This window comes from Nomascus leucogenys, chromosome 22a (assembly GCF_006542625.1).
Source record: "Nomascus leucogenys isolate Asia chromosome 22a, Asia_NLE_v1, whole genome shotgun sequence".
Taxonomy (NCBI): Eukaryota; Metazoa; Chordata; class Mammalia; order Primates; family Hylobatidae; genus Nomascus; species Nomascus leucogenys.
The window spans coordinates 10,380,374-10,403,305 of record NC_044402.1 but is presented as its reverse complement, the minus strand read 5'-3'; the positions used below and the strand labels follow the sequence as shown (position 1 = coordinate 10,403,305).

At 51.0% G+C, this 22,932-nt stretch overlaps 1 protein-coding gene across 1 annotated transcript in view; it reads right to left on the bottom strand.

Moving 5' to 3' along the window:
- The window catches only part of SYNE3 (spectrin repeat containing nuclear envelope family member 3), a 54,796-nt gene that overhangs the window by 14,996 nt on the left and 16,868 nt on the right, over positions 1 to 22,932 (bottom strand). Inside the window, exons 4-14 of the mRNA XM_030803131.1 lie at positions 21,477 to 21,638; positions 19,675 to 20,022; positions 16,424 to 16,560; positions 14,106 to 14,280; positions 10,378 to 10,560; positions 8,932 to 9,075; positions 7,612 to 7,746; positions 4,373 to 4,534; positions 4,061 to 4,233; positions 3,482 to 3,611; positions 1,286 to 1,444 (exon numbers count right to left, since the gene is read on the bottom strand). Of these exons, the coding sequence (XP_030658991.1) occupies positions 1,286 to 1,444; positions 3,482 to 3,611; positions 4,061 to 4,233; positions 4,373 to 4,534; positions 7,612 to 7,746; positions 8,932 to 9,075; positions 10,378 to 10,560; positions 14,106 to 14,280; positions 16,424 to 16,560; positions 19,675 to 20,022; positions 21,477 to 21,638 (1,908 nt within the window). The remainder of the gene's footprint in view (positions 1 to 1,285; positions 1,445 to 3,481; positions 3,612 to 4,060; positions 4,234 to 4,372; positions 4,535 to 7,611; positions 7,747 to 8,931; positions 9,076 to 10,377; positions 10,561 to 14,105; positions 14,281 to 16,423; positions 16,561 to 19,674; positions 20,023 to 21,476; positions 21,639 to 22,932) is intronic.

Genomic DNA, 22,932 nt, shown 5'->3' with positions numbered 1-22,932 from the left:
GAAAGGGAACAAGGCAGAGGTGATATTTTAAGAAATATTGTTAGAAAAAAATACAAGTAACAAGTTTGGGAATTAAGAGAAAAAAAATAATGTTAGAGAGTTTTCCAGAAGGATCCTAGACCACAGATTCGGGAGTTAAAATGAATCCCAACCCAGATAAATAAAAGGAAATTCAAACCTAAACATATAATGGTAAAATTATGCAGAAAAATAGGGAAACAGAAGTGAGCTAGGGCCTGGTTGAGAAAGGCCTTGAATAATAAACTCAGGGGTTAAACTCTATAGTGAAAGGTTTTCATTACGGGGAGGACAGGGTCATATTTGTTATTCTGGCTGCAGAATGAGCCATGACCTAGATGGGACCCAACAGGAAGAAAGGAGGATCAGCTGGGAGGCTACAGCCATAGTCAAGGCCAAAAATGGTAAGTGCCTAAATTAAGACCATGGTAGTACGAGGAAAGAGAAACACAAAATATCTAGGAGGTGGAATCAAGGAGCTTCAGCAACTGATTAGATGTGAGAGTGAAGAAGACAGGAGAGAAGTGGTAGTTCCGTTGCAAAAATGGCTGTGACTTTCCCCATCTCCCTCCCCCCAGCCATATCCATACCCACTGCAATATGACTTTGTCATCCCTTCCATTAAGTGGTGGAGTCTCTTTCCCTTTCCTTGACTTTAGGCTGGTTTTGGCAAACAGAATGCAGGGGAATTAATGTTATGCTGGCTCCTAGTCTTGACCTCAAAAGTCCTTGCCTGCTGCTATTGCTCTCTTCTGCCCTGCCTCTGCTATGAGAAGTCCAGGCTGTGCCACAGGAGTATATGAGATGTGTAGTCCATGTCATTCTCATCTCTAATAGCCCAATAGCCCCCAGAAGTAGAGACACCCAACTGACCTACAACTGACAGCAGACAGACTGGAGGCACTGCCCGGTTGAGTTCAGCCTAACTTGCCATGCTTCTGAACCATGGGTTAAATATATAGTTGTTGTTTTCAGCCACAGACTGTTGGGATGGTTTGTCACACAGCAATAGCTAAGTGACAGGAGTCAAGTGATTAGTGGTGGTATTTTCCAAGTAGCGAAATACATAAGCATGCTGAATACATGAATGAATGCCAGAAAAAGTTCTAAAATCTTTGAACCAAAAAGGTTTAAAAGCCATTATCTATACACAAGGGAGAACAGCTCACAAACTATGGGTGTGCTCCTTCTTTTGAAGAACCCCTGGTGGCAAATGCCTCTGTGGGTGCAAACCTTATGGATGAGAGACCTTTCCTGGGGAACAGACCTGCAGCTTCGATTTTCTGGTCCTCAAGTCCTCGGCTGTAGAAGTTCTCATTGCGATGATTCTAACCAGCTTGGAGTTTTCCACCTGCAACCACTCCTCAAAGTTCCTCAGGAGCTGGGAGAAATCTTCATGGCTCCCTTCTTCTTCCTGTAGATTTACCTGTAGGATCACACAAGGCCAAAGCGTCAGAGGTGAAAGAGGCCCCCTGGCTGTGTGTCCTGGGAATTTCATCTGAGCAGAGGGCCAGGGACAAGGACGAGATACCCAAAATGGTGACGGGAGAGGCCTGGGGGATGAACAATGAATCTCTACTCAACATGGCCACATTTAAGGGCCAAGAACATTCCTCACTGTCCCCTCTCTGGTCCCCTGAGAGGTGACGGAAGCCACCACCATCTCTTACCAGGATGGCTATACAAATAGTCACCCTTCCACCATGCTTGCCCCCTTGGGGGTCCATGACCAGAGTGATCTGTCTATGATGGAAGCCCATTCAGCTAATTTCTTGGTTATCCACACTGGTGCCCCTCACTACTTCCCAGTGTGACCTGTGAGTCTTGGTTCCACTGCGCGTGCTGCCTTCCCTGTCCTCTGAGCCTGGGCCTGTAGACGTGTCTTGGCCCCTCCAACTGGCACTCGAATTTCTCCCTCTGCTCTTCACACACATTGTCTCCTCTGCGGGGAACACACCTCTCTCCCTCCTCTCCTCACTGCCACTCAGCCGGGAAAATTCAGCTGAGATTTCTTATCTTCCAGGAGAGGCTTCCCGGTCCTGGACCTAGGAACTGCTGCAGGCTCCCGTAGCCTCTGGCCTGTCTGCCAAGGTGCACCACGTTTTGTTTTTTTTTTATTTTTTGTAAACCCTTATTTAACAGCTTGTGGATGCCACTCCCTTGCTTCTTTTCAACAAAGCTCAATTTGTTTAAAGGCAGTAAGGGAAAGTGATGGGTGAAACGATGTAGTTAGTTCTTTTCTTTTCTTTTATAAAATAGAGCCATGGCACAAAAATAGACCCATCTTGTATGATTTTAGTTTCCATTCTGGGGCCAGCAGGAAGTGTTCAGCCCCGATGCTCTCTCCCCTGCAGGTGCTACTGCTAGTGGCTCACAGAGGTGAGTATCTCCCAGGCCCAGCAGCATAGGCCTATCCTGAGAGCTTGTTAGAAATGCAGAATCGAATTATGGGCCCTAGCCAGATCTACTAACTCAGAGTCTGCATTTTATCTTATTTTATTATTTTTTGTTGATTGATTGATTGATTGAAATGGGGTCTTGCTTTGTCACCAGGCTGGAGTGCAGTGGCACAATCACAGCTCCCTGCAGCCTCAAACTCCTGGGCTCAAGTGATCCTCCCACCTCAGGCCCCTGAGTAGCTGGAACTACAGGTGCACACCACCACGTCCAGTTAATTTTTAAATATTTTTTATAGAAATGGGGTCTTGCTTCTTGCCCAGGCTTGTCTCAAACTCCTGACCTCAAGCAATCCTCCTGCCTCAGCCTCCCAGCCTCCCAAAGTTCTGGGATTGTAGGTGTAGCTCACCATACCCAGCCCAGAACCTGCATTTTAATACAAGGCTGGGTGCCCACTGAAAAGCTCTACACTGGATTCCCAAGTTCTCTGAGGGTCAGAAGCGTTACTCACAGCTGTATCCTAGCTCTGAGCACAGTCCTTGGAACAAAGTAGCACTCAGCCAATGGAGAAGTGAATGAAAGAATGAATGGGAAAGTGAATAATTTGATGTATTTGAATAACAAGAAATAACTTTCTTTTCCACAAAGCTCAAGTTCTTTTAAAAGCAGTAAGGGATGGATGAAACATGGCACAAAAATATTCCCATCTTGTATGGTTTCGGTTTCCAATGTGGAGCCAGCAGGAAGCTTTCAGCCCCGACACTCTCTTCCCTGAGGAGCTGCTGCTAGTGGCTCACAGAGGTGATATCTGACTGGCTAAGGGATATCCCTGACCTGCCCTGGCGGCCTGGCTCTGCAGACTCTGGGATGTCTGAGGTCCTCTGTGGAGTAGGATCAAATGCTCTTTGGTCACAGCTGGGGCAGGCTCAAACGAGACAGGATGTGGCCAAGTCCTCAGAGCAGAGCATGTTGCCCCAGACAGGGAGGGGCCTGTGCTGGATACCCCTACCCACCTCTTGACCTGGGGCCTGGCCCCTTCTCCCATAGCCCTGCTAGACAGACTCACGCGTCGACGATGCCTGGGAATAGGATCCACGGGGTTGATGAGAAATCCCGACTTCGGGATATTGTTGGTGAAAACCATTTTCTTCCCCGAATCCACTTCCATCCTCTGCAGATGCCAGTTTCTGATGAGGCTGAGAAGACAAACTCAGCCCAGTCAATGCAGAGATGTGGTGGGGACCCACCAGGACATGGGAAAAGTAATAGAATTGGGGAACTACGGGTGACGAGTCAGTGCACCCCATTGAAGTTTGTGAGAATGTTCCTGAGGCATGCTCACAGCCGGTTTCTGACTTTAAACTCAGAGTAACCTGTCATGAAGGTGCGTATGCCCATGGATGCAGATGGGGAAACTGAGGCTCAAGCCAGTATGGACTGGAGGCTAACTCTCAAGACAGGGACATTTCCTGGTTCCTCCTGCTCTTGCTAGAATAGCCAACTGGGCCAAAGTGTGAAGGTGCCCAAGGCCCCTGGCTCCACACTGGGCAGCACCCTGGCCACCTGCTCCACGAGCATCTGAATGCCCCTGAGTGGGAAGGGGCGGTGTCCCAGACAAGGCTCAGAGCCTAGGGGGCACTCTCACCTCAGCAGACTGTCTTCCAGCAGTCTCAAGGCCCGCCACGACTCTGCCAGCTCCCTGAGCTCCACCTGCACCATGGCAGCACCCTCCGGAGAAGTCTTCTCCATCACCAGCCAGCCCTGCGCCTCCACCAGGGACAGCTGGGCCTCCTTCTCCGGGAATTCTGCCACCAGCCTCTAAAGGACACACGGACACACACACACACACACACACACACACGGTGAGGGGGGAGGGAGGTTTCTGCTCCTCGGTGTGGGAACGTTGGCCCGTCAAGGCTGCTTCTTTGGGAAGTGGGTGAGGGAACCATCGCCTTACCTCAAACTCGGCCTCTTGGGACTCAGCATCCCCTGGGCCCGCCTCTCCCCGGTGTGCCTCCAGCTTTTGCGTGGTCACGGCGATCCACTGCTGCAGCTCCAGCAGCTGGTGGCTGAAGGTACAGTGCTCCTGCACGCTCTGCTGACACCTGTCCACAAGGTCCTGCAGCACAGCCCGGGGAGCCCAGGGCACCCTGAGTGCTGGCCGAGGGGGAGACCCCCACACCACCTCCACCCTGCAGGGCTCTCACACCTGCTGGGGTCTCCAGGGCTCCCCACCAAGTAGCACCACAAGAGGCTGGGCTGGCCCTTCCCTCCACACAGCACAAGGAATTTACCCTGGGAAGATCAACCCTGGTTTAAAGCCTGTCTTACTTCTAGGAAAACGACCAAGTCTAGGTGAGGGTGGGGGAAATCGGATCTCCTGTCCACCACTGATCCAAGTGTAAATTGGCCCAACCACTTGTGGACACCATGGGTCAGAATCTATCCAAACGGAACACGGCTGTAGCTGATGGCCCAGCCATTCCACTCCCGGTGTATGTCCCAGAAATGGGAACACATCCTCACCCGAGGTCATACATGTGACAGCCCCAAGTTGGAAACTATCCAAGTGCCCATCAAGAGTAGAATGAATAAATACACGGTGGTATATTCACACAATGGAATGTTTTACAGCAGCAAGAATGAACAGTCTATAACCACACGTAACGCAGCAGATGAATTTACAACCATCATGTGGAGAGCTAAAGGCCAGGCACAAAAGAAAACATTCTGTCCAATTCAATTTAAATGAAGGATAACATCAGGCAAACCCAAGCTATGTTGCGGGAAGCGTGAAGTCAAAGCCCCCCGTGAGGGTCAGGAATGGTGAGCCGGGTGTCACCGCAGGCACAGGGGCTTTGGGAGGCTGGTAAAATTCTGTGTTTTATCTGGGTGCTGGTAACACAGATGCATTTAATTTTTAAAAATTTAATCGAGCTGCACACTCAGATACTCACATTCAGTCTTTCTTTGTTCTTTTTCCTGAGTACTGTTTCCTGGGCCAATCTATTGTTCAGCTCTCTGTCTCCAGGAAAGGCGGACACTGTCCCCAGAAGGGCAGCCATTCTCTATGCCCCTGGTCACCCAGCCTGTGACCTTTGGAGCTTTCTTTACATAGCCCGCCATGAACCAGTCAGACCCCAGGGGGCCTGCCGTTCCCATTCCAGCTGTGTTCCCTGGATAAGGTCATCATGACTCTCTGCAGGGCTACCACAGGCCCTGCCTTCTGCATTCCACAGACACTGACTGAGATCGCTGGAGAGCAGGCCCATACCAGGGGCTGGGGACACTGCTGCCTCTGTCCTCAGTGAGCCATCAATGAGGGCCTGAGAAGTTATCTAAAACTCCACTTCTCTGAGTTGTCTCTACCCTGTCCCCTCCTGGTCCCTGTGTGCCAACATTAGACCAGGTGCCTCCAAGGGCTTCCCGTGCATAAAGCTGTGATCTCCAACATCAGATACCTGCCCCCCAGGGGGACACAGAGACTGCCTCGCTGTGGGGAAGGACATATTAGATTAACAAGCACTGGGTTCCAAAATAATAAAAGGGCAATTTCTCTTTAAAGAGGAATATAAACAATCAATAAGAATTGGAATATCATCATTTTGCAACACCTAGTGATGCTCAGTTAATGCTGCTTCTTATAATGACTCATCTAGCCCATCATTTGGATGGAGGTATTAGGAGACTTTTGCTGCTTCTGTGGGCTCCTGAGGAGTGAGGACAGCGTGTCCTATTTCTCTACTGCCTCGACCTTGAAACTACTAACTGCTAGTTTATTGAATGTAATTAAATGAATTCATCCAGACATTAATCGTCACTTAGACCAATGGGTCTCCACAGGTGATGCCTTATGTCCTGGAAACTGGTGGGGAGGGTTGGTGGTTGCTGCGATAGAGGTGGTGAGGGTGATACTAGGTGGAGTGAGAGGGATGGGTGTTCGCATTCCACCCTGGGGTGGATAGTCCACCAACGCAGAATTCGCCCACATCCCACACGATTTTCTCATGTCCTCCTAATATCTACAGCAGTAAAAAACCTGCTTGTCATCACCTGAGCTCAGACTGTCACTCCAATCAACACACAAACACAAGGAAGATTTTGCAGCTTTAACCAACATATTGACTTCTCTAGAGCTGCATACACCCTTTGTGTAAGTGGATGGAAGACTGCTCTTGGGTTTGATCAAAGTTCTATCAAGCATTGTTCACATTTCAGAAAACCACATCACTAGAGGCCGTGATGGCTGTGCCACTTGACACAGCATTTGCAGCTGTCACGCAGGGAGGGCACGTTCTGACCAGCTCCTTATGTCTTGAGTGTGGCCATCTGGGAGTACTTACATATTGAAGGACAATATTGTATTATAATTACTTTCCTTTGATTTCTCTTTTCTATTTCCTGGGTGGGTATTTTCCCTATGAATTTCAGGAGTGTAAAGAGGAGGTTAGGAATGTTTGGTATGAAATAGGGCGTGCAAAGTCAGGTAGGAAGGAGAGCTCTCACTGCCTCACTAGGTTTTCTTGAGGTGTGAGCGCCAGAGACCCTGCTTTATACTCCTCAGGGCTTGTTACAAAGGCAGACCCAGGACTGCATCTGAATCAGTGTCACAGTGGGGCCTGGGGTCTGCATTTCCACTTGTCCTCAGGCCAGTTTTGAAGGAGCTTCGAGTTCCATCCCCACTGCTGGAAGGGGACTGAATCCTGGACGAACCCTAGAAAGAGCGGAGGTAGCCACTAGAGGGCACTGGCGACGAAGCTCTGTGGCCTCCAGGCCTTGTGCAGGCTGCAGGGGACGCGAGGCCGCCTGTGCTCTGGACTGCCTAAGGATCTCAGCAGCCTGCTCTCTTCTTTTGCCGCTTGGCCCTAATCTCGATATGTAATCGTGCATTGACTTGTTTGCTTGATGATTAATTGTGCATCTACCCAACTGGGGCGTAACACCCAGGAGAGCAGGGGCCTGGGCTGTCATGCTCTGCTACCTCCATCCTTAGGGCCACCTAGAATACTGCCTGGCATATGGGAGGTGCTCAATAATTGTCTGTTGTATGAATCAGGAAGGGAAGAAAAAAAGGGAGAAAGAAAAAAGAGAGGTTAGAAGGAATGAAGGCAGGAAAGGGGGAGAAAGGCCCCAGGTGTGTTGGATGGCAGGGGCCTGCTCTCTGTCAAAGCACAGGCCCTTCTGCCAGCCCCTTACCTCCAGAGACCTCTGCAGGGCCCGGAAGTCGGAGGAAAGCTGGTCCATTTTGTGCTGGTGGTTGGGATTCTCCTGGACCAGAGGCCTCGCAGCCTCCATCTGTGCCCCCAGGTCCAGCCCCTCTTCCTGCAGCCCCTGCAGTAGAGAAGGGAACAGGTAGGCTAATCTTCCCGTCTCTCCCTCCCTGGGGGTGGCTGATCAGGGCAGAGGCTCTGAATGGGAGAGCCTGGGAGGGGTAAATTCCCCAAGGCGGTGGGGCTCTTTCATACCAGCGGAAGTACCAACCACATGGCCGGTCTGATGGGCCCATTCTCAGGGCTGGAGAGATTTTAAAAATCAGACAAAAATATTCTGGGACACCATGAAAATGAACTCTGCTACAAGCCAGATGGCATCTCTGGGGACAAACTCACATCGGGACTCATACTCGATGACCACCTCTCATTACGAAGAAACACATCCCAATTTTAGTTTTAAAACCCAAAATGCACTATTTTTTTCTTTTTTGGGGGACAGAGTCTCACTCTGTCACCCAGGCTGGAGTGCAGTGGCACAACGTGGGCTCACTGCAACCTCCACCTCCTGGGTCCAAGCGATTCTGGTGCCTCGGCCTCCCGAGTAGCTGGGGTTACAGATTCCCGCCACCACGCCTGGCTAATTTTTTTGCTTTTTTTTTTTTTTATATTTTAAGTAGAGACAGGGTTTCACCAGGTTGCCCAGGCTGGTCTCAAACTCCTAAAGTCAGGCAATCTGCTCACCTACTAAAGTGCTGGGATTACAGGCGTGAGCCACCGCTCCCGGCCTAAAATGCACTGTTTTTAATGTCTTCTAGAGAAGACTCTCAATTTATGTATGAGCAGTGCTTGGGTTTTAAAAAGAGAGCTACTGTATCACAAGCATTTTAAAAACCAGCAAGTTCCTTATCCAGCCAACAATGATCAACAGTCAGCCTACTTACAGTCCACGTTTCAGAACATTTATTCTCAATCCCAAAGTTGGTTTAACTGAACACCTCTGGACTCATTAAGAACGCTTAGCAAAGCAATTCTAAAAACAAATACCAATGTTAGACTTTGGAACTGAGGAGTAAACAAAAAGCTTGTCATTTTGCTGAGTTCAAGACTCAGTTGTTTGAGGTCAGGAACCATCAGATAAATAAGCAGAGGTTCTGTTGAGATGAGAGGTCGGATCTCAGCTAAGGGTCTAAATTTCTGGCTCACGGCAGCTGTTGCTTTGCTGGTTACTGCTAGAGCAAGAAGCCGCTTCCAGGTGCAGCTGAGCACCTGGGCAGGAGTGATTCAGGCCTCACAAACCCCTCACCTGCAACCTCGAGAGCTGGGCCTGTTTTCCAGGAAGGTCCCGCTGAAGCCCCTTCTCGGCTTGGACCCTGACTTGGAGGTCCAAGAGCTTCCTCTGCAGGGGCTCGAAAGCTGCTCCAAAGTCTTTGTGCTGAGCGAGCAGGCTCTGCAGAGACACAGGACAGCGTGCAAATTAAGAGCGTTGCTCACAGGCACTGTGTTTGGTGAGACCTGACCCGTGCAGCCAGGTTGCTCTTCGTCTCGGCCAGCTCATGCTCACTCAGGCGCCACCCCCCTCCAGGAAGCCTTCCCTGAGCCCTCATGGAGTTGGGTGCCTCTCCTTAGAGTCACCACAGTGTCCTCACAGAACACTTTGGCCACATCCCTCTAGAACTGGGGCAAGCTACACCCCTCCACCCACTGACCAAATCCCACCAGAGGCCTGTTTTTGTAAAGAAAGTTTTATAGGAACCCAGCCATGCCCATACGTTTATAGCTGTGTCCACGCTGCAGTGGTGGCGCTGAGGAGCTGCGACAGAGACCGCCTGCCCTGCAGACTCTAAAACCTTCACTATCTGGCCCTTCACAGAAACAGTCTGCCAACTCTTGCTGTAAAACAGCACTTTGATGTCTTCTAGTAATTGCCTACTTATTCGTGTCCACGAGCAAAAGCTGTGAGTGTTTGAGGGTGAAGACCTTGGCTTCCTTTCTTCATCCCCCCCAGCTCCTAGAACTGCACCAGGCCCTGCGGATGGAGGGAACATGCACGGGAGCTGAAATCATGGGCTGGGTCCTGGCTGTACCCCATATGGACCATGAGCCACCTTCTTGACCATCCTGCTTCAGTGTCCTCGTGTGTAAAACAAGAAAAATAACAGTACCTCCCTCATAGTGCTCTTATGTGGATTAGATAAGATCAAGGATCTGGAGCTCTTAGCAATGCCCTGGCCCATAGCCAGTGCCCCATAGATCATAGTTATTATTGTCATCATCATTAGATGCTCAGCAAACTTTTGTTACCTAAAAGAATAAGCTGTCCACAACGTGCCATGCCATGTCATTGATGTAGTGTAATCATTTTGAAATGTGTCACTAATATGAGCTTCCAGCTCCAGGGTAGTTTAAATTTTACAAGGACTTTTAGTGCCATTTTCTTATTTGACCCTCCCATCAGAAGGGAGGGTCTGGAGAAGACTGGACTGGATTCGATTTGATTGCAGGGGGCTTGGGGACAGGGCTTGGAGGCAGACAGGTGGTGACTAGGAAACCAGTTAGAGGGACCATGCAAGAATCCTACCCAGTTTACACATGAGGAGGCTGAGATTGTCAGGGACAAAGGGACACACCCAGGGCCACACAGTGGCAAGTGGCAGAGCTGAGTTTAGAACATAGGGCCATCTGCCTCCCCAGTGGGTGCTCCAGCCCCGTGGCCAAGCCGAGTCCCGAGCAGATGCCTGGTGCTGCACACCTGCAGTTTGCTTTTCCTCTGCAGGAGGCTGTTATGCAGCAGGTCTCTGTCCCTCACGGAACCTGCCACCTGCTCCAGGAGTGCCGTGGCTCTCTCCTGGCCAAAGACGCCAATCAAGAGGTCTTTCTTCAGCTGCAGCATCGTCAGCAGCTCTTTCAGGCGGGAGCTTTCCATCAGGGCTGCCTGTGGGAGACAAGGCTTCCGTGAACCACAGACCGGGCAGGACACAGCTCAGAAACAGAGCCAGGGGCACAACTGTTCTGGTTGCAACTGCTTAGGAAGCTCACCTTTGTGCAGGTGTCTGAGGAAGCAGCAAACTCAAGTAGAAACAAAATGAGCTGGCAGGAATGAGCTGGCAAGGACCTGAGTTTCGGGGTCAACTTTGATTCCTCTCTCACCTCCCACATCTGCCTTAATAATCAAGCCTGAGTAATATCCACCTCCTACAGGCCTCAGAAGTCTGTCTCCTCTCCATGGCCTCTGCCCCTGACTGCAGTGCACCCTCAGCCTTGGGCACCTGGACCACACAGCTCCGGAATGGCTGCTGCCTCCTAGTTAGTTGGCTCCCCACCACCGAGCTGCCACATTGCAGCAGAACCCAGAACCAGCCGGCTTGATCCTCTACTCAGTGATCCCCTGTCACCAACAACAGTGGACACACCCCCCAGCGCTATCTGCAATAGTGTTTTGGACATTTTGAAGGGAGCTACAGACCTGTAGGAGCATGATCAGACAGAATTCAGGAAGGCTTCCCAGAGGAGGTGATACTCAGCAGACTGCTGATGTGCAGGAGTTTGCCAGGCAAAGAGGAGAAATAAGGGGGGTGCCCAGAAGCCTCCTACAATGGTAGCAGGCTGCCATATAGCCTGAACTCTGTGCAGCCCAGGCCCTACCTCCTTCAGGAAGCCTTCTGTGACCCCATTCCCAGCCTACACTCACTCTTCTTGCCCCCAAAACCCTGCAATTCTTAGAGGCTGAACCAAGCCTCTGGCTCCTGTTGCCTCTCCAGCTGTTTCAGGTAAGCACCTCTTGCATTTCTAATCAAGAGTCTGGGGTTCTGGAAGCCAGAGGTTTTGTCTTCGGCCAGAGTTCTTTCGTTTTATACCTGATGATGTTGCTGAGAACCCACTCTCAGACTTAAAACACTGAGCTAGGCACGGGGTTGGGAGAGAAAGAACAAAGATTCCAACCCAGGAAAGTCACTTCAATACAAGACAGAAAGTGGTCATTCTTTAAGCAAAGCTGCAGCTAGTGCCATGGGAGTTCAAGGCAGAGGTGGACACTCCTGGTTGGGGAAATCGAGTATTACTTTGGAGAAGGCAGTACTGATGACAGGCCTTGAAAGGCAGGTGTTTCTGGAAGAGGCAGTGTAACCACAGCTGAGACAGCTGTACTGGCATGACCTGCACACCAGGGCATCTAGCTTGTGTTCCGCCGCACAGAGGTCAAGCCTCTCACTGTAGGGGAGTCACCTTTACCCCCTTTTCACCAAGCTCAGACACAATATCACGGAAGTTAAGAGTTTAGGCTGGGGAGCTGAGATCATGAGTCTGGATTATGTACTAGTTGGGAAGCTATGGGCAGATCTGAGCCTCAGTTTCCTCTTTTGTCAAATAGGTTCCCTGGCTCTGATCCCTCATCTGCAAAATAAGGAAGATCATGGTAGAAATGGAAATAAAACTACATGTGCATAGATATTCAAAATATGTGAATTATGACAATAAAAAATCAGTAACAACCTAAGCCTCTAATTGTGGATACATTACATTATGGCACACTCCAAAATAGAATATGATCCAGCCATTGAAAATGATCACTTTTATTTGAATGATTTTAAATGATGCTGAGAACAAAAGCTCAAATGTGTGGAGTGAGAATATCAGAATATACAATTATAGAACTTGATCCCAAATACATAAAAATTGTAATTAAATCTTCTGCCTCTTGGTGACCATATCTCACGGAAATACCTAAATGGATTTAATCAGATATAAAGGACAGATTTGGGATCTTCTGATCTAAAATTGAGGTTTGTGGCACACATGAAATTCACTCGAGGATGCCCTGAGGAGTACCTAGAAAAGATGGCCCACCATCCTTTGGAGCATGGGGCTGGGAGAAGGGGTCCACTGGACCCTTGGAAAGAAAGGGCATGCCCTGCAGCTTAAAAACTATTAAGGGAGGTCTGGCACAGTGGCTCATGTCTAATTCTAGCACTTTGGGAGGCCAGGGCAGGCAGCTCACTTGAGGTCAGGAGCTCAAGACCGGCCTGGCCAACATGATGAAACCCCGTTTCTACTGAAAATACAAAAAAGTAGCCAGGCATGGTGGTGCGTGCCTGTAATCCCAGCTACTTGGGAGGCTGAGGCAGGAGAATCTCTTGAACCCGGGAGGCAGAGGTTGCAGTGAGCTGAGATCGTGCCGCTGCACAACAGCCTGGGTGATAGAGCAAGACTTCGTCTCCAAAAAAAAAAAGCCAAGAAGAGAGAAAACAAATTCTTGTCCCAATATAAGCCCCAAGCGGAAAATCACAAGGGTAGAAGTTTCAAAATGCAGGCACATGGCCAAGTAGTGTACCCAAGGGTGAGCAGGGGCCAACCCTGGTTATTGGTTCTCCCCAGTAATACCAAGGAGGCATAAAAAGCGATGGAGAAATTGCCCCAACATGTTCATCCCTATGGCTTGTGGGATAATGGGAGCTCTTTGTTTTCTTCTTCACACACCTTTACAGTCTCCAAGTAGGTGTGCCTTTTATAATCAGAATAATTATACATCTCACACACGTTTGAGTCTTTTCCCACTCTTTGTGTCTAAGAATCTCTAGACACATAATCATTTTATGGACTTCAGAGTTCAGTGATGCCAGAGACAGTATGTATAGGCACACTGGGGACACCATAGTGATGGGCATCATGGCAGATGCTGTCTTCTGCTCATTCCACAGCCATTCCTCCTTCTCTCTTCCCAAACAACCAGCATTTTGGGATGCAAAGTGCTCAGTTCCGGGGCACTGAGTCTAATTGGTACAAACCGGTTACGGTAATCCCATCATCCTTGCCAGTGATTGGGCCAGGAATAATCATATGACCTTGACCAGCCAATGAGATGTAAGGGGAGTGTGCAGGAGTCAGGGGAGGATTTGAAAGGCGGAAGTGGAGGTGGAGAGAGCCCCGTGCATCCGCGGCTCCATCCGGAGCCAGTTGTTGTTCATGGGAAATGCACGTTTGGAGCCACAGCAGCCATGCTGGGGCCATGAGGGGAGACCTGGCTTAGATCTACAAAGGGCTTGGTCCTGGTGACACCACTGAGCTGTGGCCTGGCACCCTGGACTGCCTGAATGTTGCTGTTTTAAGATACCGCAAGTCAGGTCAGGTTTCCTGCCACTTGGAGCCGCAGTAAAGGCAATGGCCTGATAAAGCTGCTCTCGCAGGACTGCTGATGCCTCCACTTGGTAGATGCTTGCGGGTGGGGAGCGTCCGTACGGAGCCCCGGGTTAATCCCCAGGCAGCAGGCTTCGCCTCCAGCCCAGGAGCCGAGCTGACCTTTGTCAATGTAACAAGCAAGCACGGACACTCCCTGTGCACCAGACTCAGCAGACCGGGCGCAGTGAGCTCTCCCCAGATATCCGGAGCTCCCGGCAACCGGCCTTCCCTTGGGAGAGAGGCTGAAACACCATGCCCCGCCAGTGGCCCACCCCAGCCGCACCCAGTTGGCAGGACCGCGGTTACCTCGATCTGGGGCAGGAAGGTGTGGAGGGAAGGCAGGTCCGGCAGGCTGGCAGTGACCTCCAGGAGCCGCTGGGCCAGGGCCTTCCACAGCTGCAGATCCTGCAGAGGCCGCTGGAAATGCTGCCACAGCTCCACCCCCGCGGCATTGCGCAGCCTGGCGCTCTTCACCTTCAGGCTGCAAGGAGCGTGGAGAGAGAAAACGAGGGAGGAGAGAGAGTGGGTTCAGTCCAGGGATGAGGCCTCCGCCAAGACCCTCAAGAGGCCCAGCATGCACTGCTCCCAGGGTGGGCCTTCTCCTATTTCAGTTGCTGGGAATGTCTGCAGCAGTAGACAGAAGATGTAGCTGGAAGGGACTTTGATTAATATCACTATGAAAAGGCATCAGCAGCAGGCCTGGGGTCTTCCTAAGGACAGACACTGGGGCTCCTTGGGACCTGTAGGCTCTTATATAATTTACATTCATGGGCAGGATATGGTGGCTCACACCTGTAGTCCCAGCACTTTGGGAGGCCAAAGCAGGAGGATCACTTGAGGCCAGGAGTACGAGACCAGCCTGGGCAACATAGCAAGACCCCATCTCTAAAAAAAAAAATTTAAAAATTAGCCAGGCATCATAGAGCATGCCTGTAGTCCTAGCTACTCGGGAGGCTGAGGTGGGAGGATTGCTTCAGCCCAGGAGTTCGAGGTTGCAGTGAGCTGTGATTGCATCGCCACACTCCAACCTAGGTGACAGAGCGACACCTGTCTCCAAAATAAATACATAAATAAATAAAAGGCATGAGTGTTCTCTGATTCTATAGTAGGTATAAAGAGCTGGGAGTTTGGAGCCAGACAGGCCAGCTATATGACCTTAAGTGGCTCAACATTAACAAGCCTCAGTTTTCTCACCTATGAAATAGGCAACACAGTGCCCCTCTCATATAATCATTCTAAGTGTTAGATGAGATGACACATGTAGACATTATTCCTCCAGGAACAGAAGAATCATTAATTCAGACTGGCCCTCCCACTGAGTACAAAAACAAAAGACAAACAAATTGCTTGATCAAAGTTTTAAAAAACAAATAATAGAAATGTGAGTCTAACCATCTTTGACCCTGAGGGCATTTACCAATCTGGAAGCAATAGCTGCAAAACTGAGTTAGGGTTTGGCAGCCTATCAGGATAAGGGTCTATCAAAAATGGGCAGATTCTGAAAACAGCACCTCACATGAAGCTGGGATCGCAAAGGTCCATGCCCTGAGGATAAAAGTACACTGCAAGCAAGCCAGTCCAACAGACAGATGGCCCAGCTTCATGACCAGGGAATACAAGCCTTGAAGATAAATTATGGAGACCCTAGACCAGCCCTGCCTGCCCCCAGGCACCTGGCAGAAGCAAACAAAACCCTTTCTTGAGTAAGGTACCGTCATTCTAGGCCCATTTAGTTTCTACAAATAATTTTTCAAACACAACCTCCAGCACCAAGTCATAGGAAACCAATACCTGAAACCTCAGTGAGAGAAACCAGAGGGAGAGCAAGACCCTTGGCCACTCTGTCTCCCTGGCTACTTTGTGCGTAGGAAATCCAACCCCCTAACCACAGCCCTACCCCTACCTTAGCATCCCACGGGGGATCCAGGCCACTGCCCCAGTTTTATAGATATAGGCCTGAGCATGCTGTGGGATGACAGATACACAGCAAAGGTAGGAGCTCCATTTGTTTATTCTGAAGGACCTCCCTGTACCAGGCAGAGGTAGGAGATGCGCGATAGCTGCGTGGACAGTTGTACCATGTTCAGAACAGCTCGGAGGCTCATGCAGTGAAGATAGGTAACAGATTTAAAATCAATACTTTGCTCGGTTCCACGCAGAGAGGATACAGGGCTGCTGCATTTGCTAAACTAGGAAGCTAGAGGTCCTGCTGTGCCTGAGCCCGGGGTCTGAGGGGCACATGGAGGCTGGTCTGGAGATGGCTCAGATGTTGAAGTCAGCATCCAAAGGCAGGGGAATGGAGTCTGTCTATTGAAAAGCCCTCCCTTTGGGCCATCACCCCTCCCCAATGCTAACCTGCATAAAGAGTCATGATAGGATGGGTGGCTGAGCCACTAGCCTGGATGAATGCAAAGTTCAGGCCTCTTTCTGGGAGCAAATGCAAAACAGTCAAAGGGGACGGTGTCTGAGCCAAGTGAGAACCTGTAAAAGCCAGTCATTGAGAGGTGCAAAGAATGATTTAGAAGTTACTGTGTTGCAGGAGAAAGCAAGCCCTCCTTCTGGAGATGGGGAAATGTGGGTTCCAGCACACTCTGATTCCCACCACCCTTGGCCTTCCCAGATACCTCTGATACTCCTGGATGGCAGCAACCACACTATCGGAGAGTGGCTTCAGGTTGTGGGGGAAGACGATGAGCTCCTTCAGCTGGGCTTGCAGCCGGTCCACCCGGGGCTCCTCCGAGGCCAGCGCCGCCCGTGTTGCCTGCGGCACATGACGACACCACAGTGGGAGGTGAAACTCCTCAACAGGATAAGTGTGTGTGTGCAGGAGGGTGAGCGTGGCCAGTGGGGGTGGGCCAGGCTGGGAAGAAACTGTCACCAGGGACAGGAACTGGGGCCCCACTCCTGAGCTCAGCCCCTGCCCTCCCATCTCCAGCTCCATGACCTGGAACTCAGCCTTTACTGTCTGTTGCTGGGCTACAGTTCCGCTCTTTATTGTCCCCTACCTCCCAGCATTGTCACGGCAAACACTAGCTCCTAATGGTACAAATAACTAATACCCAGGGGACACCAATGCCAGGCTGAGTGCCCTGGGTGTCCCATTCGTTTAAGCCTCACAACAGTCCTGAAAGGCTAGTCTCCATGTCCCAATGTTATTTACAATGAAACTTGGGCTAAGAGCTCTCTGATGGTTGCAGAGTCTGTAGATGGTGGACCCGACATCAGAGCAGGGCCTCTTCATGCCTCTAAAGGTGCTTTGTGAACCCAGTTATTATTCTCGGCAAGCCTAGAAGCTATTTGCATGAACAATTCCTAAGCTGCTTCACATCAGCGTGTGCAGACACTCCAGACACAGCCTTGCCCTGCTGTCCTGGGAAGTTCCGTGTTTGACCTTGATCTGCAGGACTCCCAGCCCCTTGCTTGGCCCTGCTCAGTAGGAGGCAGGGTGGGGTAGTAGAAAGTGCTGGGCTTTGCCACAACACAGAGCTGGCCTGGAGACCCACCTCTTTCTTCTCCTAGCTGTGCACTTTGGGCTGTTTCCTCATTGATAAATGGGGCCACTCTCACCAACCACATGGGTCAGGTGATATTGACAAGGCACTTGGTACAGAGCAGGGGTGCGTTGGTCCCTCCCCATCCCCAGCTCCCTCAATCCCAGGAGGCAGCCTTGTGCTTCCGCCCTTCTTGACCATACCGACCTCTGATCGATCCTCCATTCACAGGGAACCAGGGGCAGCTCCAATTAGGCTTAGCCTGGGGTGACCCACGGATGAACAGGGTTTAGAGTATTAAGCTCAAGGGAGAAAGCACAAATAGAGGGAAGGATTTTAGGCAGCAGCTGGGGCAATAGGGGCCACTATGTAGGCAGAAGCACACGGAATCTGCCCAGCCAGCCCTGCTCAGTCTCAAAAATGTACATATCGCTATTCAATTAGTTAGCAAACATAATGACGTCTGTGAAGTTTTCACAGAAGACCAGACACAGTTGGTTTGTGGGAACTGGCAGGTTGAAAATCATTCATGAAGAAGCCCAGCATATCAGTAGTCAGGAAAGCTGGCCAGCCTGCAGGAATTCAGCCGAGGAAGGGCAAGGGTGCAGAGGGTGAGCAAGACCGGGGGCTGCCCCTGGAGAGAGGCCTGTCCAGGCCACTGGAAGGCCCATCATCAACTTGAGGCAGTGCTAGAACACCCAGGGCCCTCATTCCTGGGAAGGACGCTGCCCCATGGCTGGGTGGCCTGGCTAAGCATGACCTTTTTCTAGGCTCAGTTCCCTCCTTGTAAAATAAGACCGCATCCCTTCCAGCTCTGACATGCCATGTTGGGACCTATAATGTTGTCAGGTTTAGTTTGCTGATTCCTTGGGAGGCTCAGGAGGGTGGACCCTGCCAGGTAGTTGCATTTCCTGACCAGACACTGGATAAGCCACAAATCCACCCTGACTTCAACCTGAAACAGATGAGGGTCCGGTTCTGGTCAGCAGAGGGATAACGCAAGTCATACCCAGCCCTGTCCTCTCTCGGGAGCATCCCAGGGTTGCAGTCCCAGGGGGGGATGGATCCACTGATGTCTGGATTCCTGGTCTGTTCCTCTTGCTATGTTAATTTTCTAGAACTGGGAGCCTGAGCTGGCCCAGTGGTTGAAAGCATATGACCTTGGGTCAGATTACCTAGGTTCAAGTTAAAATCCCTGTCTCCACCTATTGGATGTATAATCACAGGCAAGTCTCCTAGCCTCTCAGTGCTTCATTTCACACATAACAGAGGTTAAAGTAATTTTCCAAAAGCCACTCAGTTAGCAAGGGGAGAAACTAGGACTTAAACCCAGCTAGTCTGGCCCCAAAGTCCTCATCCTTCACCACTGTGCCATACCACCTCCAAGGCGCATTGAGGCAGACAGTCCTAAAGCGGGGGACAGTTCCCTTCGGAGGAAGGTGATCACTGCAGGGTAGCCTGTTCTGCTACAAGATCAAATGAGAAGACAGCCCTTTGTTTCTCCCTACAAAAAATATTTTTGCATATGAGGAAAGATTAGAAGGAAGAGAAGGAAGAGAAAACATGTAACAACAGTGGCAGAGTGCAGGTAAGATCTGAGATGGCTTCCCTTGGAGATATCTCCTCTCATGAAGTCGTGATCCTGAGTTAACAATAAATAAGGACAGAGGTGGGGAGGGCCATTGCTTCTTATTTTAAAACTCTATCGGCCGGGCGCGGTGGCTCACGCTTGTAATCCCAGCACTTTGGGAGGCCAAAGCGGGCAGATCACGAGGTCAGGAGATCGAGACCACGGTGAAACCCCGTCTCTACTAAAAATACAAAAAATTAGCCGGGCGTGGTGGCGGGCGCCTGTAGTCCCAGCTACTCGGAGAGGCTGAGGCAGGAGAATGGCGTGAACCCGGGAGGCGGAGCTTGCAGTGAGCCGAGATTGCGCCACTGCACTCCAGCCTGGGCGACAGAGCGAGACTCCATCTCAAAAAAAAAAAAAAAAAGAGTTTCCCCTTCTGATCCAATATTCCCTGTTCCACGCAAAGGAAGCCCACACCTTATCCCACCACCGGGGGCAAGAGAGTAGCTTTGAGGCCCAAACCTGGCTGCCCAATCCACCTCTGCTGTTATTTATTCACAGACCCACCATGTGACTCTAGGGATGTTGGGAAAAAAAATCTCTGCAGGCCCCAGCTTCCTCATCCAGAAAATGGAGATAAACACCTATCTTGTCTACTCCCCGCTCAGGAAGCTGAGATACCAAGAATCCCGGAGAAACAGAGTGAGTGTGCTCAGGGCTCAACCCGATTCTCCATCACAGAGGAGGTCTGAGTGCCAGGATCCTGGGGCACAGACAGCACCCTGGGCTCCATGACTCAGCCAAGCACGCTTACCGAGTAGCGTCTCCAGTGTGCCACCAGCTCATCCTCGGTCCCCGCCTTCACCGCAGGCTGCAGGCCCTCCTGGGCCAGCCTCTGCAGGACCATCCTGAACTCACTGAGCTCAGCCTCCAGCTGCTTAATCTGCTGCTCACAGGCTCCCCTGGACTGGAGCAGGCCCCGCAGCCGCTCCTCCTCCTCCTCCCAGAGGGCGCGCAGCTTCTCCAGAACTTTCTTCATCTCTTCCAGTTCTCCGGTGATCTTCTCTGCACCCAAAGGAGAGGTGTTCCGAATGACACCCACAGACTGCTCCTCCAGCCTCCCCAGAGACTCCTCGCCCCTGGGAAAATCTTTCGCTATGTCCTGAAGAGGGTAGAGGGGGTGAGGGAAAAACAGGCAGAGGGAAAAAGAATACAGTTGCTGCATTTTCCAGAGCAGAACTGGGACTGTCCTGCAAAACACTGATTCCTGGTGTCCCGCGTTAGAGCCAAAGGGGCCTTCCCAAGGGCTAGACTTGAGTCCATGCCTTAAGTAGCATGGACTCACCACCTGAGAACCCTATTCCTTCCCCATAAGTCTTTTTCAAGCCGTTTGATTAAGTCAAGGAGAAAGTCTCTGTTGGGTGCTTCTGTCTTGGACACTTTCTGACATTTGTTTATCTTCCTTTCCACGCCTTCAGCTGGAAACAGTGTGGAGCCAAATAGAACCGAATGGCTCCATTCGGTTTCATTGTATTTATTTGTGTGATTATCTACCTGTTTGGAATCGGCACCATCTTTTCCATTTATGACAGTGATATGTTTTCTTTCTAAATAAATAATCATCAGTTTTTTTAAAAAAAAATGAGTCCATTTAAATACAAATGTTAAAGAAATAGTTCAGGTACTGCACAGCTGTGGCAAAATTTATCAAGTGGTTCTTGAATTATTAAAGACGTTCTACCCACTCACTTTATGGAGGGAGTCAGGGGCTCATTGAAAGCCACACAGCAGGTGAAAAGGGGGGAGTCCGCGTCTCCCGATGGCAGATCTGGTGCCTGCACCACGGTTCTTCTCCCTTGGCCCCATTGCCATGTGGGCTGGATCGTTCTGCGCTGTGTGGGGCTGTCCCGTGCACTGTAGGGTGGTTTTGCAGCATCCCTGGCCGCCACCCGGATGCAGTAGCAGCATCCAGCCCCTCTACCGTCTTAGGACATTGCCAAAGATTTTCCTCGGGGCGAGGCGTCTCTAGACACTGCCAAATGCCCCCCATTGGAGACCCACCAGCCTAGACCATGCTTCTGTGGTCCTGGGTTTCCAAATGCTCTGCTGGCCAGGGATTTCCATAAAGCCTCTGAGGACCCAAGCGTTTAGACTAGATTCCACGCTTCTCATGGGGGTCTGTGGGCCATGGGTTCTTATATATTCTGTGGCACTGAGCACTGTCCTGTTAAAGAAACTATGACATAGGGCTGAGCGCGGTGGTTCACGCCTGTAATCCCAGCACTTTGGGAGCCCAAGGCTGGTGGATCACAAGGTCAGGAGATCGAGACCATCCTGGCTAACACAGTGAAACCCCGTCTCTACTAAAAATACGAAAAAGTTAGCTGGGCGTGGTGGCGGGGCGCCTGTAGTCCCAGCTACTCAGGAGGCTGAGGCAGGAGAATGGTGTGAACCCAGGAGGCGGAGCTTGCAGTGAGCCGAGATCGCGCCACTGCACTCCAGCCTGGGCGACAGAGTGAGACTCCATCTCAAAAAAACAAAAGGAACTATGACATAAAACCCACCCTCTGTGAGTGTCCGTAGGGTCCCTCTGGTTGAGACACAGCTGGGGATTACCTGCAGTGTGGAGAGGCGCTGCGTGATGGGCAGCTTGCAGTTCCGCCCCAGGCAGCCATTCACCTTCTCCACCACCGCCTTCAGCCACAGTTGGAACTCGTCCACGCCTGCCTGGTACTCCTCATGCTCCCAGGCCACCTGCTCCAGCAGATCTACCCGGTCCTGCGGGAGGAGGAGAATCAGCAGCCATGAGGGTCCCCAGCCCAGACAGCCCAAAGGCCAGAAAGCCTGTAGCCTGCCTGGGTGTGTGTGTGTGTGTGTGTGTGTGTGTGTGTGTGTGTGTGTGTGTTAGCAGGGGGTGCAACCAACCCCCAGCCCTTTCTCTAGACACAAAGAGCTCTCAGATACTCTGTTCTGCCTTACAAACAATACGCCAAGAGAGTTGGCTTTGGAGACCAGAGCATGTTGGCACTGGGCCCCATCACTGTGCAGCTGGCTTTCTTGTTTGCCACGTCCTAGGAATGGCATTCAAGACTGAGGTGCGGCAACAGCAACAACATTAGCACTACTACGACTGTCACACTGTCATTTTGAGCACTCGCCAAGGTGCTGGGCACTGCTCTAAGAGCTTGACATATACGAGCTCAGTGAACTCTCCTGGCCACTCCATAAGGGGGTACCATTACAGTCCCAGTTTGACAGATGAGGACACCAAGATACAGAGAGGTAAAGTGACTTGCCCAAGGTCACCCAGCTAGGAAAGTGCCAAGATTCAATCTGAGCTGGGTTGAATGCTCGAAACCAGCATTTCTAGCTCCATTACACAACGGTGTCCGCAGGGTGTGCAAATCAATGGCAAGCTGCCCCATTTCCCCATGAATACGGTGATGTGTGTTGCATGGGTTGGAGTCATCTCTATTTTCAGCCAGTCCCACCAAAGGTCTTAGCAACACAGGGGCAAGATGATGTCTTGAGGGTGGCTGATGTTTGGAAAAACGATGGTGTCCCTGCTATGAGCCCCACTGTACTCCTAGAGACTAGGTTTTTCAAAACACACCCTGATCACAGTGCTGTCTCCCCATATCCCATCATGGCTCCCCACTGGCCCCAGGCCCAAGTCCAATCCTTGCAGCCTAGCATTTCAAGGACAGGTGCCCATGATGTAGCTCTGTGGTCCAGCAGTCAAGACCCTGGGGTTGGGATCCCACTGCCTGTGGCTTGAACCTTGGCCCCACTTTGGGCACCTGATTAACCCTTCTGTGCCCAAGTCCCCTCATCCATATGGTATGGTTAATAACACCTGCCTCATTGGGAGAAAGTGAGATGAAATGGGCCAGAGCTCACCCCTAAAACAGAGCCTGGCAGCTGGTAAGCGCTTAACAACCTCGAGGCATTGCTGATTGTCTCCTGCCTTCTCCAAGCTCTTCTCACACCTCCAGCGGGTACCCACCTGCAGTACTAACCCCAGGCCCCCTTCTCACTCTGAGGCTGTGCCCACTGCGCCAGGCTGAATTAA